Source organism: Lampris incognitus, chromosome 5 (genome assembly GCF_029633865.1).
Source record: "Lampris incognitus isolate fLamInc1 chromosome 5, fLamInc1.hap2, whole genome shotgun sequence".
NCBI lineage: Eukaryota > Metazoa > Chordata > Actinopteri > Lampriformes > Lampridae > Lampris > Lampris incognitus.
In genome coordinates this window covers 49,648,337-49,661,112 of record NC_079215.1, presented here as the reverse complement: position 1 = coordinate 49,661,112, position 12,776 = coordinate 49,648,337, and the positions used below count along the sequence as shown (strand labels likewise).

General features: G+C 45.4%; 1 protein-coding gene across 2 annotated transcripts; it reads right to left on the bottom strand.

Annotated features, from left to right (window-relative positions):
* Positions 1 to 376: 376 nt before the first annotated feature.
* On the bottom strand, positions 377 to 12,293 carry si:zfos-323e3.4 (volume-regulated anion channel subunit LRRC8E). Of its 2 annotated transcripts, XM_056280164.1 has the most exons (3): positions 11,947 to 12,293; positions 11,015 to 11,164; positions 377 to 3,031 (listed from the first exon to the last, which is right to left on the bottom strand). In XM_056280164.1, the coding sequence occupies exons 2-3, from the start codon at positions 11,153 to 11,155 to the stop codon at positions 716 to 718; spliced, it is 2,457 nt and encodes an 818-aa protein (XP_056136139.1). In that variant the 5' UTR covers positions 11,156 to 11,164; positions 11,947 to 12,293; the 3' UTR covers positions 377 to 715. The 2 variants fall into 2 exon arrangements, with proteins under 2 accessions (XP_056136139.1, XP_056136140.1); XM_056280165.1 differs by lacking the exon at positions 11,015 to 11,164 and having other exon boundaries at positions 11,947 to 12,101.
* Positions 12,294 to 12,776: the final 483 nt, after the last annotated feature.

Genomic DNA, 12,776 nt, shown 5'->3' with positions numbered 1-12,776 from the left:
CTTGTCACATCTCTGAAAGGTAACAATACAAGCCTTTGAGCAAACAGTCACACTCATGCCACATAAACTTGTTGAACAGGTTACAGGATAGTAACCTTCTCCTTTCAAGTCATACAAAAATCCACAAAACTTACACTGAAACTAATAGCAGCATGAATTAACATTTTGGCCTGTGACGTATGAAAGGTAAGTTTGGAATGCAGTGTCGTGTGTGTTAAGTGTAAAAGACTTGCTTCATTTAGCATTTACCATGATGTATCAATGTACCAGTATGACCCCCCCTCCCCAAACCCCCTTAAGCCCTTGCCTCTGCCAGAAAAATTACTAGCATAACAATCCAGTTCGATTAAAAAGGACGTAAGACAGTATTTGTAGGACATCATTTATATTAAAAAACATTTATAAAAGCACATTTGTATCGAAGTTTAAAATGTTTTCTCCTAAAAAAAAAAAGTTGGTCATTCATCTATTATATTTGACCTTGAGTTACATGATACTACGTTGTCCATGAGTGTAAAAAAGAAGCTCTTCATTGAAAAGTTTAGATCAAAATTCTTCAGAGTTAATTCACAATTTATCCTGCCATACTTAGGTTATGGTTTCCCTTTTGTTTTATACCACATTAAAAAAATATCCACCTTTTGGTATAATTTGATACTCGACATATTCTGTCATCAATGCAACACTGAAGACAACCCTACAAAAAAAAAAACCTTTACAATTCATTGATAACTTCTGACTCATCTAAATCAGACATTCTGTTTCTTACATCTGACGTCAGCTGATTCACCAGGCTATCCTCTACAATCACCCCCATGAGGTTAAGTAAGGGACAGTGTCCTATTTCAAGAGGTAGAGATTCTAGACGGTTCCCTTTGAGCTCTAGTCGGACTAGCTGAGCCAGGTTGGCCACCCTGGGACTCAGGGAGGTCAGACGGTTGTTTCCAAGGGCCAAGATCTTTAACCTTTTGCAGGAGAAGAGCTCTTCTGGCAGTGTCTCCAAAGAGTTGAAGGCAGCAGAGAAGAACTGGAGACTCTGCAGGATGCCCACCTCAGTAGGGAGGGAGGTAAGCTGGTTATGGGAGACATCCAGGTGTCTTAGTTTGGTGCAATAGAACATCCTTGAGGGGAGATTTCTGATTTTGTTCCAGCTGATATCCAGAGTTTCCAGGGAGCGCAGCTTGCTGATGTGCTCGGGGATGTAGGTGATGTTGTTGTGCCAAAGGCGAAGCGTCACCAGCCGCTGACAATGCTGTAAGCTTAGAATCTCCTCCACAGTGTTCAGCTTATTCTCCTTGAGGTCTAGTTCCTGAAGGTTAGACAAGCTGAAGACAGCGCTAGGGATACGCTCCAGCTCACACCCCACCAGCTCCAGGGAGACCAGGTTGGTTAGTTTCTTGAGGATGCTAAAGGCTTGGAGCTTACAACCTTCATTATATATGCACAACCGCTGGAGCTGCACAGCGACATCCCCTATACTTGGTGGTATCTTAGTGAGGTTGCTGCGGAGGGTAAGGATGCTCAAAACTTTCAGCTCTCTGAGGGAATCCAGAGTTGTGCTCCGGGAGACATCATTGTTCAAAGGGCCACTTAGATGTAACTCTTCCAGGTTGTGCAGGTTGTACATCCACAGAGGTACCTGTTCTAAACTCTCAAACACCAAACGCAGGACCTTGAGATGCTCCCTGAGTTGGATCAGGGCAGCTAGCTGGAGCTTGGCAGGACAGTGGATCAGTACAAGTTCCTGGAGTGAACCAAGCTGTGCCACATTCCCCGAGATGGTGACATTTGTGAGGAGTTCCAGTTTGAGTGACTCCACCTCTGGAATCTCGAAAACTGTGTCTGGGAGCCCAGGTAACATAAACAAGTGGAGCTCTAGACGGTCACTGGCATTCTTTGCGAGTCTGGTGCGCAGCTTTTTGGCAGTCCATTCATGGTTGAGGTTGACCTGGCGGAGACGGCTCTCGCTGACCTCAGAGAGGAAGAAGGCAAAGCGTTTAGAGTAAAGAGCATCATATTGGTCACTGAGGTGGAGGAGAAATGCAAAGTCATTCTTCACATCTGGAATGTCGTTGATACCTGTCTCCAGTCTTACATGTTCAAAGGAGTACTCCTTAAGAGGTCGATGGAACAACCAATAAAGGGTGTAGATGCATAAAAGTCCATACACTCCCACAAAACAGATGTAGCAGTAGGCTAATTTGGAGAAAAGATGGGCCTTGTTGTGATTACAGCAATAGATATCAAAACCAGTCAGTTCAGGAGGAACAAGACAACGTACAACAATCTGAATGTTGGGAACCAGTGCAGCACTGTATATAGTGATTAACAGGAACTTGAAGACTTTGAGGGAGGTCTGTAACACATACATAACATACAAGATGTCTGCCTCCTCCACATGAGTTCTGAACTTCTTCACCTTCTCAAACAGAGCTTTGGCCTGCTCTCCTTCCTTTTTATCCAGGACTGAGGCAGCTGGTTGAGGCTCTGGATTCTTCTTATCTGGATTAGACTTGACAGAGGAGGATCGCAGAAGTCCCATAGTCTCCTCCTCCACTTCTGGTGCATCCGGGGTAGATTTTGTCATGGTGCTCTTCCTCATAATAACTAATTTCTCCTCACCTCTTTCCTCAGAAACCTCACTCAGGGCCCGAGTGGTCCAGGGTGAATCAAAACACTTCCCAAGGATGGTGACAAAGAGCTCTATTTTAGAAGAGGTTCCAGGGAATTTGAACCAAAAGCTGCTGGCTACCATGAAGATCATAGTATGTATGACAACCAGATACGGAAAGTACTTTCCATACCAATGAACAGCCCTCTCATAGCAGTAGTGGTTGACAAACACATACTGATGGATGTCAAGGTTGTTCTTACGACCAAACACCTCCCGTATGATGGGGCTCACAGGCTTTATAAGGGAGTGCTCCCATGTCTCGTTCTCCCCGTAGTCCCGGATGTGGCTGCAGTCAATGGCTTCTGGGGTTGGGCTGGTGAAGTGGCTTGGGAGACAGGAAATCTTGTCCTGTGTTAGCTATGGAATGAATAAAGTGATGAATGAATGAAGAAAGGTAGGTATACTTGTAAATTAAAACAAAGAGGGAAAGAATAAGTGCATAGTAAAATGAATAAATGATAATGTGTTTTGATTTGCATACTAACACAAGAAGATAATTCCTGCTACTGTAGCTAAATTTTGACACAAGTCAAGAGTTATATATGTAGATACTCAAGTAAAAGAAAAGAGCTTTTCACCAATAAATACTGTAGCGTGTATAAGTTCACCATTGAGTATGAGAATTAGTTGTGCACAGCTGGGGGTGATGTTTTGCAGTTCTGGGGGGTGGTGCACTGTTACCGGGTCAATTGTTAGTGGGACGGAACTATGTGCAAGAAGAGATGACCTGTGTGTGTGGGAAAAATAATAATGGCGATCTTTAAGGCATGGCTGTGGCCGACAACAGCTGCAAATAAAAGCAACGCTGAATTCTAAGTTTACGTCAGTGTGTTCCTTAATACCGGTGAATGCTTCAACAGTGACAGAAGTAAACTTAATATTGAACTATATGGACATTCTGTGAAAGGAGGACCGACACTAGCTGTTGACTGGACAGTTGCCTCGTTAGCATAGGCTATCTTTACTGCTCTGAGATGGAGTTTTCTTGAGTTGGCCTCCTACTACAGGAAGTTTATGCGGGGGGTTTTGTGCATCGCATCCCTCTTGTACAAGTTACTGCAGAAAGACCAGCAATTCCTATGGTCAGGACTGAGAAATGGCTTTTCGCACACTGCAGCAGGCCCTGACAAGCGCACCCATCCTGGAGCCCCCTGACCCCCATTTACCCTTTGTCCTAGATATGGATGTGAGTGGGGAGGGGGTAAGCGCGGTCCTGTCATAGGTGTGGCCAGACACAGAGAAAGTTGTGGCCTATTACAGCAAAGCTTTGAGCAAAGCTGAACGATGGTATTGTGTCATTCACAGGGAGCTGCTGGCAGTAGTCTTTGCCATCTGACACTAAGTAGTACCTATGTGGCCGGCCTTTCACCATACACAATGATCAAGCCTCTTTGTAGTGGCTGATGACATTCAAGGAGCCAGAGGGGCAGTTGGCTCATTGGTTGGGGGAGTTGCAGTGCTACGAGTTCATCGTAACCCAACATACAGGAGAATGGTATGGCAACACAGACATGCCGTTTTGTCAGCCATGCAGCTCAGAGGGCTGCCGGTATTGTGACTGCAGTAAGCCAGGGAACATGAGCTGGTCCTGGGGGTGGACGAGTGGGACAGAGAAGTGTGCAGGATGGCAGTGCTGGTGATAGAAAGCTGCAGGTGGTGGTTGTTACGGACTGGTCCACAGAGCAACGACAGGACCAGGACCTGCAGCCTGTGATGCTGTGGGTGGGTGCACAGCAGCGACTGCCATGGGAGGAGGTGGCAGCTCTCTCTCCATGGACCAAAGGGCTGCGGGACAAGTTCAAGACTCTGCGGCTGCTAGATGTGATCCTCCAGTGAGCCTGGGTGGAGCCAGCAACTGGGGAGAAGAGGTGGCAAGTGGTATGCCCAGGGGGATGCAGGAGGCGGTTCTCAAAACCATGCATGGCTCTGCAGGCTCGGGTCACTTTAGGGTGATGAAGACGCTCCACCAACTGCGTCAAGCCTTCTACTTGGGATGACTGAGGGGGGACGTTGAGGACTTTTGCAGGCGCCGCAACCTCTGCACAGCTTGCAAAGGGCCACAGGGCCAGTCAAGGGCTGAACTACAGCAATTTCTGGTAGGGGAGCCCATGTAGCAGGTAGGTACTGACATTGTGAGGCCATTCCCACGCACAACTCAAAGGAACCGCTTCATACTCACTGTTGTGGACTACTTCACTAAATGGCCAGAAGCCTATGCACTGACAGACCAGGGGGTCATTAATACCTTGATTGAGGGGTTGTTTAGCAGGCTTGAGGTCCCGGAGTCCATCCATAGTGACCAGCGGAGAAATTTTGAGTCCAGGGTTTTCTCCACCATGCATGAGCGGCTGGGAATCACTAAGACTCGCACAAGACCCCTCCACCCCCAGAGTGATGGGTTAGTGGAGTGGTTCAACCACACCCTAGCTGAACAGTTATCCATTCTAACATCCACCCATCAGCTTGACTGGGATATGCACTTACCCCTTGTCCTCATGGTATGCTGCTCTACAGTCCAGGACTCAACTTCATGCACACCGGCTCTCTTCATGTTGAGTAGGGAAATAAGGAACCCTGTGGTGCTGGCCTTCGGATGAACCCCAGATGTACCATCTGCCCCTGCAGGCCCGAACTACACCAGGCAGCTTCAGGATGGCTTGGACACTGCACATGCATATGCCTGGAAGTAAATGCAGAGTGCAGGGGTGCAGCAGAAAAGGAATTATGACCTCTGTGCCAGGGGGCAACACATTGCAGCTAGGGAGCTAGTTTGGGTCTACACCCTGACCCGGAAGAAGGGCAGGTGTCTTAAACTGGACAGCCACTGGGTGGGGCCCTGCTAAGTCTTGGAGCAGCTAGGAGAGGCTGTCTATCGGGTACAGCTGCCTCTGCGGGGCCGCAAAGTGGTGCTGTACCATGACCAGCTGGCATCATACAGGGGCTCTGAACACCTCAGGTGACTGGGGGGGGGCACACCCATGTTTCCTGCCGTGATGTCTGTAGAGGGGGGGGGGTTGCAGCAGCCAGCCCTGACGACACAATAAGTGGGACCCAGTCTGCTTCCCCAGTGCTCAGCTCACCTCCTTGGGGGGCGGGGCAACTCCAACCAGAGCCAGGGGAGGACCGACCAAGGGACACAACGCCTAAGAGTCAACTAAGGAGGCAATGTAGAACTCCGCTGAGGTACAGAAACTTTGTCCTCTGGCTCGAGGACTTTAATAAAGGGGCGTAGTGTAGCGTGCGCAAGTTCACCATGGTGTATCAGTATTAGTTGTGCACAGTTGGGGGTGATGTTTTGCAGTTCCGGGGGGGGGGGGTGCACTGTTGCCAGGTCAAATGTTAGTGGTACGGGATTATGTGCAGGAATAGACAACCTGTGTGTGGGACAAATAATAATGTCGATCTGTGAGGTGTGGCTATGGTCGACAACAGCTGCCAATAAAAGCAACACTGAGATGTAAGTTTATGTCAGTGTGTTCTTTAATAGCAGTGAACTTTATAATACTTTAGTGCCTTGTTACTTTCATGTCATAATATCATTATTATTATTATTACTACTACATATATATAATAATCATATTATACTAATAATTACATGATAACAATTGTTATCATTATTATTATGATACTGCTTTTCAATTAGAAAAAAAACAAAGTCCAAAAAAGATATTGTTGATGGCGCCGTACTATTGCGACTCGATACGAGCTGCTCTCACCTTCTTTTTTTGTTTCTAGTTTGTTTTCATGTTATATGTCACCTTTGTTGCATAAAACACGTCTTACACAATTACCTACGATCACCAGATTTTACTGGACATAAGATTAGACATTCCCAACAGCTGGAAGCCACAGGACTACCCGAGAGAGATTACCTAAACCAAATAGGTATTACCATGGAGTAATGGCTGCAGACAGCACTGCCGTAGTTGAGGTAAATGAGGTGGCGCCTTGGTGAGGCTACAACGGCGTCCTACCCAGCCCCCGATTCCCAGCATAGTGGACATGCTGGGCGAACTTCATTGCTGAATAAGCTCTCAAAGGGACATGAAGAACTGTTGTGTTCTGCTTTACGGAGACTTGGCTGGGCCCTAACACACCTGAAAGGGCTGTACAACTGGAGGGTTGTTCTGTGCACCGCATGAACCATTCCATGACGATTACTGGCAAGGTAAAGGGAGGTTGTATTTGCTTCTTTATTAACAATTCATTGTGCTCTCATGGTGGAAATAGTCTCTCAGTCCTGTTCACCTGTGCTGGAACAACTAACAATAAGGTGCAGACCATTATACCTCCCAAGGGAATTCCCCTGCATGTTAACTGCTGTCTACATACTGTCGCAAGCTAAAGCCACAGCGGCGCTGGAGGAACTCTATGGAGCCATTAGCAGGCAGAAGAACTTGCACCCAGAGGCCATTTCCTTTTTTGGATTTTCGCCCCTTTTACTCCCCAATTGTACTCAGCAAATTACCCTATTTTCCGAGCTGTCCTGGTCGCTGCTCCACCCCCTCTGCTGATCCGGGGAGGGCTGCAGACTACCGCATGCCTCCTCTGATACATGTGGATTCACCAGCTGCTTCTTTTCACCTGACAGTGAGGATTTTCTGTATTTACTGTATCCCAGTACGGCCTATTCACTCTTATCCCAACCAGAAGCCCTGGATTATCAGCAACATTCGCCTAAGGTTGAGGGAGCGTACCACTGCTTTTAAATCGGGGGAAAAGGAATGTTGCAAACAAATCCAGGTATGAATTAAGGAGAGCCATCAAAGCCGGTAAAAGACAATATAGAAACAAACTGGGACTAAAGTGGCTGTGACTTGCGGCACATGTGGAGAGGGCTGCAGGCGTTTACGGACTATAAATCTAAACCCAGCGTGGCTATCAACACTTCTGCCTATCTCCTGGATGAGCTTAACAACCTCAATGCCCGCTGTGAAGCTCACAACTTGGACCCAGTGACAGCAGCCCAGTGCCCACCTGATGAAGTCGATCTGCAGGTGATAGAGGTTGATGTTAGTAAAACTTTTCCAAGGGTTGAGGCTCGTAAAGCTGCCTGCGCAGACGGTAACCCTTCCTGTGTCCTAAAGGTATGTTACACTCAGCTATCTCAGGTTTTTATTGAAATGTTTAACCGGTCCCTGTCACTGTGTGGTTACACTGTGTTTTAAGAAAACACCATCATGCCAGTACCTAAGAAAATACCTGTCTCTTGCTTTAATAATTACTGACCTGTTGCTTTGACCTCTGTTATTATGAAGTGCCTGGAATATATATAAAATGCAACATTACTGTTACCTTTGACCCATTACAGTTTGCCTACTGTTCCAATAGATCTGTAGATGACGCTATCTCGCTTGCTCTGCATACTGCCTTAGTACACCTTGAAAAGAAAAATACTTATGTCATAATGTTGTTTATTTGATTACAACTCTGCTTTGAATACAATTGTACCATCCAAACTGGTGTTGAAACTCAGAGGTCCTGGCACCACATCACCCCAGTCCTAAAAGACCTCCACTGGCTACCCATTTCCCACCGGATCAGTTACAAAATCCTGGTTCTCACTTATAAAGCCCTTCACTAACTGGCTCCCCCCATACCTCACCGACCTCCTCTCCTCCCACCAACCCTCTCAGTTCCTCAGATCCACCTCAGTCTCCCTTCTCTCCACCCCCAGGTCCAACCTCTGCAGCTTTGGTGACCGAGCCTTCTCCAGGGCAGCTCCCAGGCTCTGGAACTCACTCCCCCAAATCATTAGAGACTCAGAATCCCTCCCACTCTTCCAACCCCGTCTCAAGACACACCTCTTCTCCATTGCCTTCTCCTGCACCCCCGCCCTCTTATCCACCCCTAATCTGAGGCAGGGCAGACTAAGGACCGAGCACTCGACCCGCTGCCCCTCCTCTTGCAACTCCTTCCCCAAGCACATCAGACACTGCTCCGATCTGCCCACATTCAAGTCATTAATCAGGACTCACCTCTTCAGACTTTCTTTCATCTGTGATTTATGTTTTTGGTGTGTTGCTTTTAGTTTATTCTAATTTATATAAAGCGTCTTTGAGTAGCATGAAAAGCGCTATATAAATAAAATGCATTATTATGATTAGGTCTTGGTCTGGGCAACTCCATCTGTAATTGGCTATTTGATTTCCTGACAGGCAGGCTCCAGACTGTGAGAATAGGTAAAACATACTCAACCACGTTAGTTCTTAGGACCGGTGCACCTCATGGCTGCTGTCTCAGTCCCCTATTGTACAGTCTGTTTATACACGACTGTGTTGCCAAATATGACAATATCAGCATCATTAAATTTGCAGATGACGCCACAGTGGTTGGACTAATAAGTGACAGCGATGATAGGGCCTATAGGAGGGAAGTGGAATATTTAATCATATGGTGCCATGATAACAACCTCTCTTAATATCAATAAGACCAACGAAATCATTGTTGGGGAATTGCATTCCTATTTCCATCAATGGGTAATCTGTCGAAATTATGGACAGTTTTGGATTTCTTGGTTTACACATCACAGACAGCCTTGCATGGTCTCTCAACATTAATTGCAACCAAAGCAAGGCACAGCAGAGACTGTATTTTCTGCGGTGTCTCAAGAATTTTGGTGTAAGTACCAAAATTCTTGTGAACTTTTATCGCAGTATCATTGTCTTGACAGGCTGCAGCATAGTGTGGTTTGGCAACCTGACTGCTCAGGACTGCAGACCGCTGCAAAGGACTGTGAAGACAGCAGCAAAAATCGTTGGCATGGAACTACCACAACTTCATAATATTTACACCACTTGCTGCAAAAGGAAAGCCCAAAACATCATTAAGGACACCAGCCAACTGCTCAGGTTCTGTTCTCGCTCCTTCCATCTAAAAAACATTACCGGAGCATCAAATCACACACCACCCGTCTCAGTAATAGTTTGTTTCCACAGGCAGTCAGGTTGCTGAACAGCTAACACACCCATATTACGTTGTTGTGTTGTTGTGTACTGTATTTTGTGCATATAATGTATGAATTCATGTGTACATAGTCTTTGTAGGTCTGTAGTGTTGTTGTTGTTTTTTGGGGATGGTGTGTCCTTGTGTCCTTTGTTTTAAGGTAGAGAGAGCCAGAGCACAAGAATTTCCTTGTATTCTAATACACATGGCAATAAAGTTGAACTTGGACTTAAGAGTCTTCCCTATTGCAGTTAATGGATTATACATTTTAGCATGGTTTGCCAAGGGAATTAGGGAATGGTCTCCTTTTATTTTATATTAACAAAGCATATCATCAGTTGGCACATACTGGCCTGTGGGTAGGTTTAGTTAGTAGTTAATTAGGTTAAATGGTTTAATCACAAATGTGCCTTGGTTTTTCTCCTGCTTTCGAACCACTCAGCAGCTCTCGTTCAACTATCGGAGTTTTACCAATGGAATATAAACTGTTCATTTTCTTTGTAGTATGTATAGATAAAATTAGATGAAAGTTTAGTGATCTTATGGTGAAACTGACTCATTGCAGCAGTTGATAATAGTATATAGCCTGGGAAAGATGTCTAAAATTGAAATGGGGGGAAAAGGGACATTAAACACAACACCGCTAGTACTGTAAAATCCGAAGTATACCAAGTAAAAACGTTATGAGAAATATATGAATAATATATTACTTAACATTCATATGAAATGAAAGCATGTGTGCAAGGTTTGAAACACATCAGTAAAACATTTGTCATGATAATGGCCGAGTCGTTTGAAAAGAACATGTTGCTTATTGGTTGAATGAAGAAGAGTACATTAATATATGCAACTTTAGCATATATGCATGCTGTATATATGCTTTACTCATTCTCTAACAAAATAATAGTGGGGGGGGTGTTATGAAAGTTCCAATGTATCAACGTCACATGTTCACAGATATATTCAGTTCCCTAGTTTAAGACACATTCCTGCAAACTGAGTGGTGAGACACTTGTTAAGTAGAATGTTAGCCAACAGAATTCACAGAAAGATGACAGATAATGAAACCTCGGTTACACTGCCTCTGTTTTTGCTTAACCTCAAGGTCAGACATTATAATCTTATCTTATAAAAACAGTTGGGTATGCAGCACTGTATTTGCATGACCGTATCTCAAAGGCCTTCATGATCCAATTATTGTTGTTCTCCTGGCAAGCCACAATAGTTTTTATGCAAGCACAGAGATGCAAAATGCAGCACCCCACTCAAGGAGGTCAGGAATGATAAATGTAACTGGACATTTCTTCCCATATAACCTACAATCTGAAGAATTAAAAGGTCACGATCATAGATAGTAAAGTGGCTGGTTTGTGGAGCCCCCCTCCTCCCCCTCACCTGTAGAGTGCACCCAAAGACCCCGATCATGAGCATAGCGATGCACAGGTACTCTGAGAAAACATCCCACCATGGCTTTAGAACCCGAAACTTCGGATTTGGTTCCGAGGCAAAGTTCCGGAATTCGCCCACTGGGATCATCCTGGCTGACTGTCCCGGACACAGAGAAAAAGGAGAGAGGGACTTTGAGGAGGAGCAAGGCTTTCCAAACTGTGAGTGCTGTGTTTACACCTTGTCAAAAAGGTCAATTAGTTTTCTGGGGAAATAGTTGCAATACTTTGCTAATAAAGATCTGATTTCACTGTAACCAACTGAAGGCTGGCATTGTTTGTGGGACTTCCTCAGTAGAATGAATGGTCTGCCTTGCACTATACAGGCCCGGGAAGTGGATAAACTAGTTTGACAACAGTGTCTGAGAACAAAAAAACAAAAAAAACAGAGAAGGCTGTTCCTGAGAGTAGCTTTGGCAATATTTAACCAGTATTACTAATATAATATAATCTAATAAAAAGGAAAGACCACCACAATAGCATATTCTCGGTCATTTCTTTTTCTTTGACAATGACAGCTGTGATAACAAAGGAAAAAGAAAACACGTTGCTCTAAAAAAGACACCGACTACGACTGCTCAGTCAGAGACATTTATCCACGAATAGCTACTTTGTGAGCATTTATGTGTCTCATTTAAATATCCGAAAGTGCCTGAGGGAGACAAAAACCAGATACTTCAAATCTACGTTATAACAGCGACACCAGAGCCCTTACAGGAGCGAACCATCTGCGACTTTCCTCCTGGCAGGATGGTACTAGCTTTATTCAGTGACCACGTAAAAGCTGGAGTAACAAAAAAAAACAAAATCTCTCACACACACACACACAACCTACACACAAATACACACAGGCGTCTTTTTCAGAAGTTGTGTTTATCTTACCTCCGCCCGACTTTCCACAGGTGTCCTGCGGGGAGCTGCTCCGGGACGCTCCTCTGTAGGTGTCTCCGCTCCCTCTGCACAGCTTCGCCCTGCAGTACCGAGGGGAGGTGGGGACGCTCTCCACTGACTAGTAGTGGCCACTGATCGGACACGTTGAACCGGGAGTCAGTGGAGTTTGACACGGTTTTCTTTTTTTTTTTTATCTCGTGTTCTCCGTCTGCCCACCGGCTCATCGTCGTCCAACCAGCACCGGCGAGTCCCGGAGTTAACACGCAGGTGAGGCCCGGAGCCATTTAAAGCGAGAGCGGCTGTTTTTACGTTGCTCTCTTGAACGTTCTTGGCGCCTCTCGGCCCCGGCCAGAAGATGTTGACCACCAACTCTTAAATTAAAAAAAAAAAAAAAACGAAAAAAACAAAACAAATAAATGAATAAAAGCGACCTCCGTAGCTATGCTGGGGTTTTTTTTTTTAACGGGTCGGCTCACAACAGGCTCAATCACACACACCTGCCAGATTCATCGAGGGAACGAGATGAGGCCGGTCCATTGTATCAATGTGAATTATGCCGAGGTCGAAGGCGTATGGGCCGGGCTTTTAGAAGGGCACGTTTTGAATGGACAGAAACGCCAAAGTTGTGTAAATCAGTGTCTTACAATGAAATTTGCGTTATTGATGACGATTAGTCCTTTGTTAATTTGAAAGTCGTCTTTGGCGCCATCTAGTGGTCATTGGTGCTCACGACCAGTAAGTCCAACTATATTTGCAAAAATCACACAATAAGACTTTGATTCGTTGTTGAAAAAAATCTAAAGTTGCATGGAGGAAAAGTT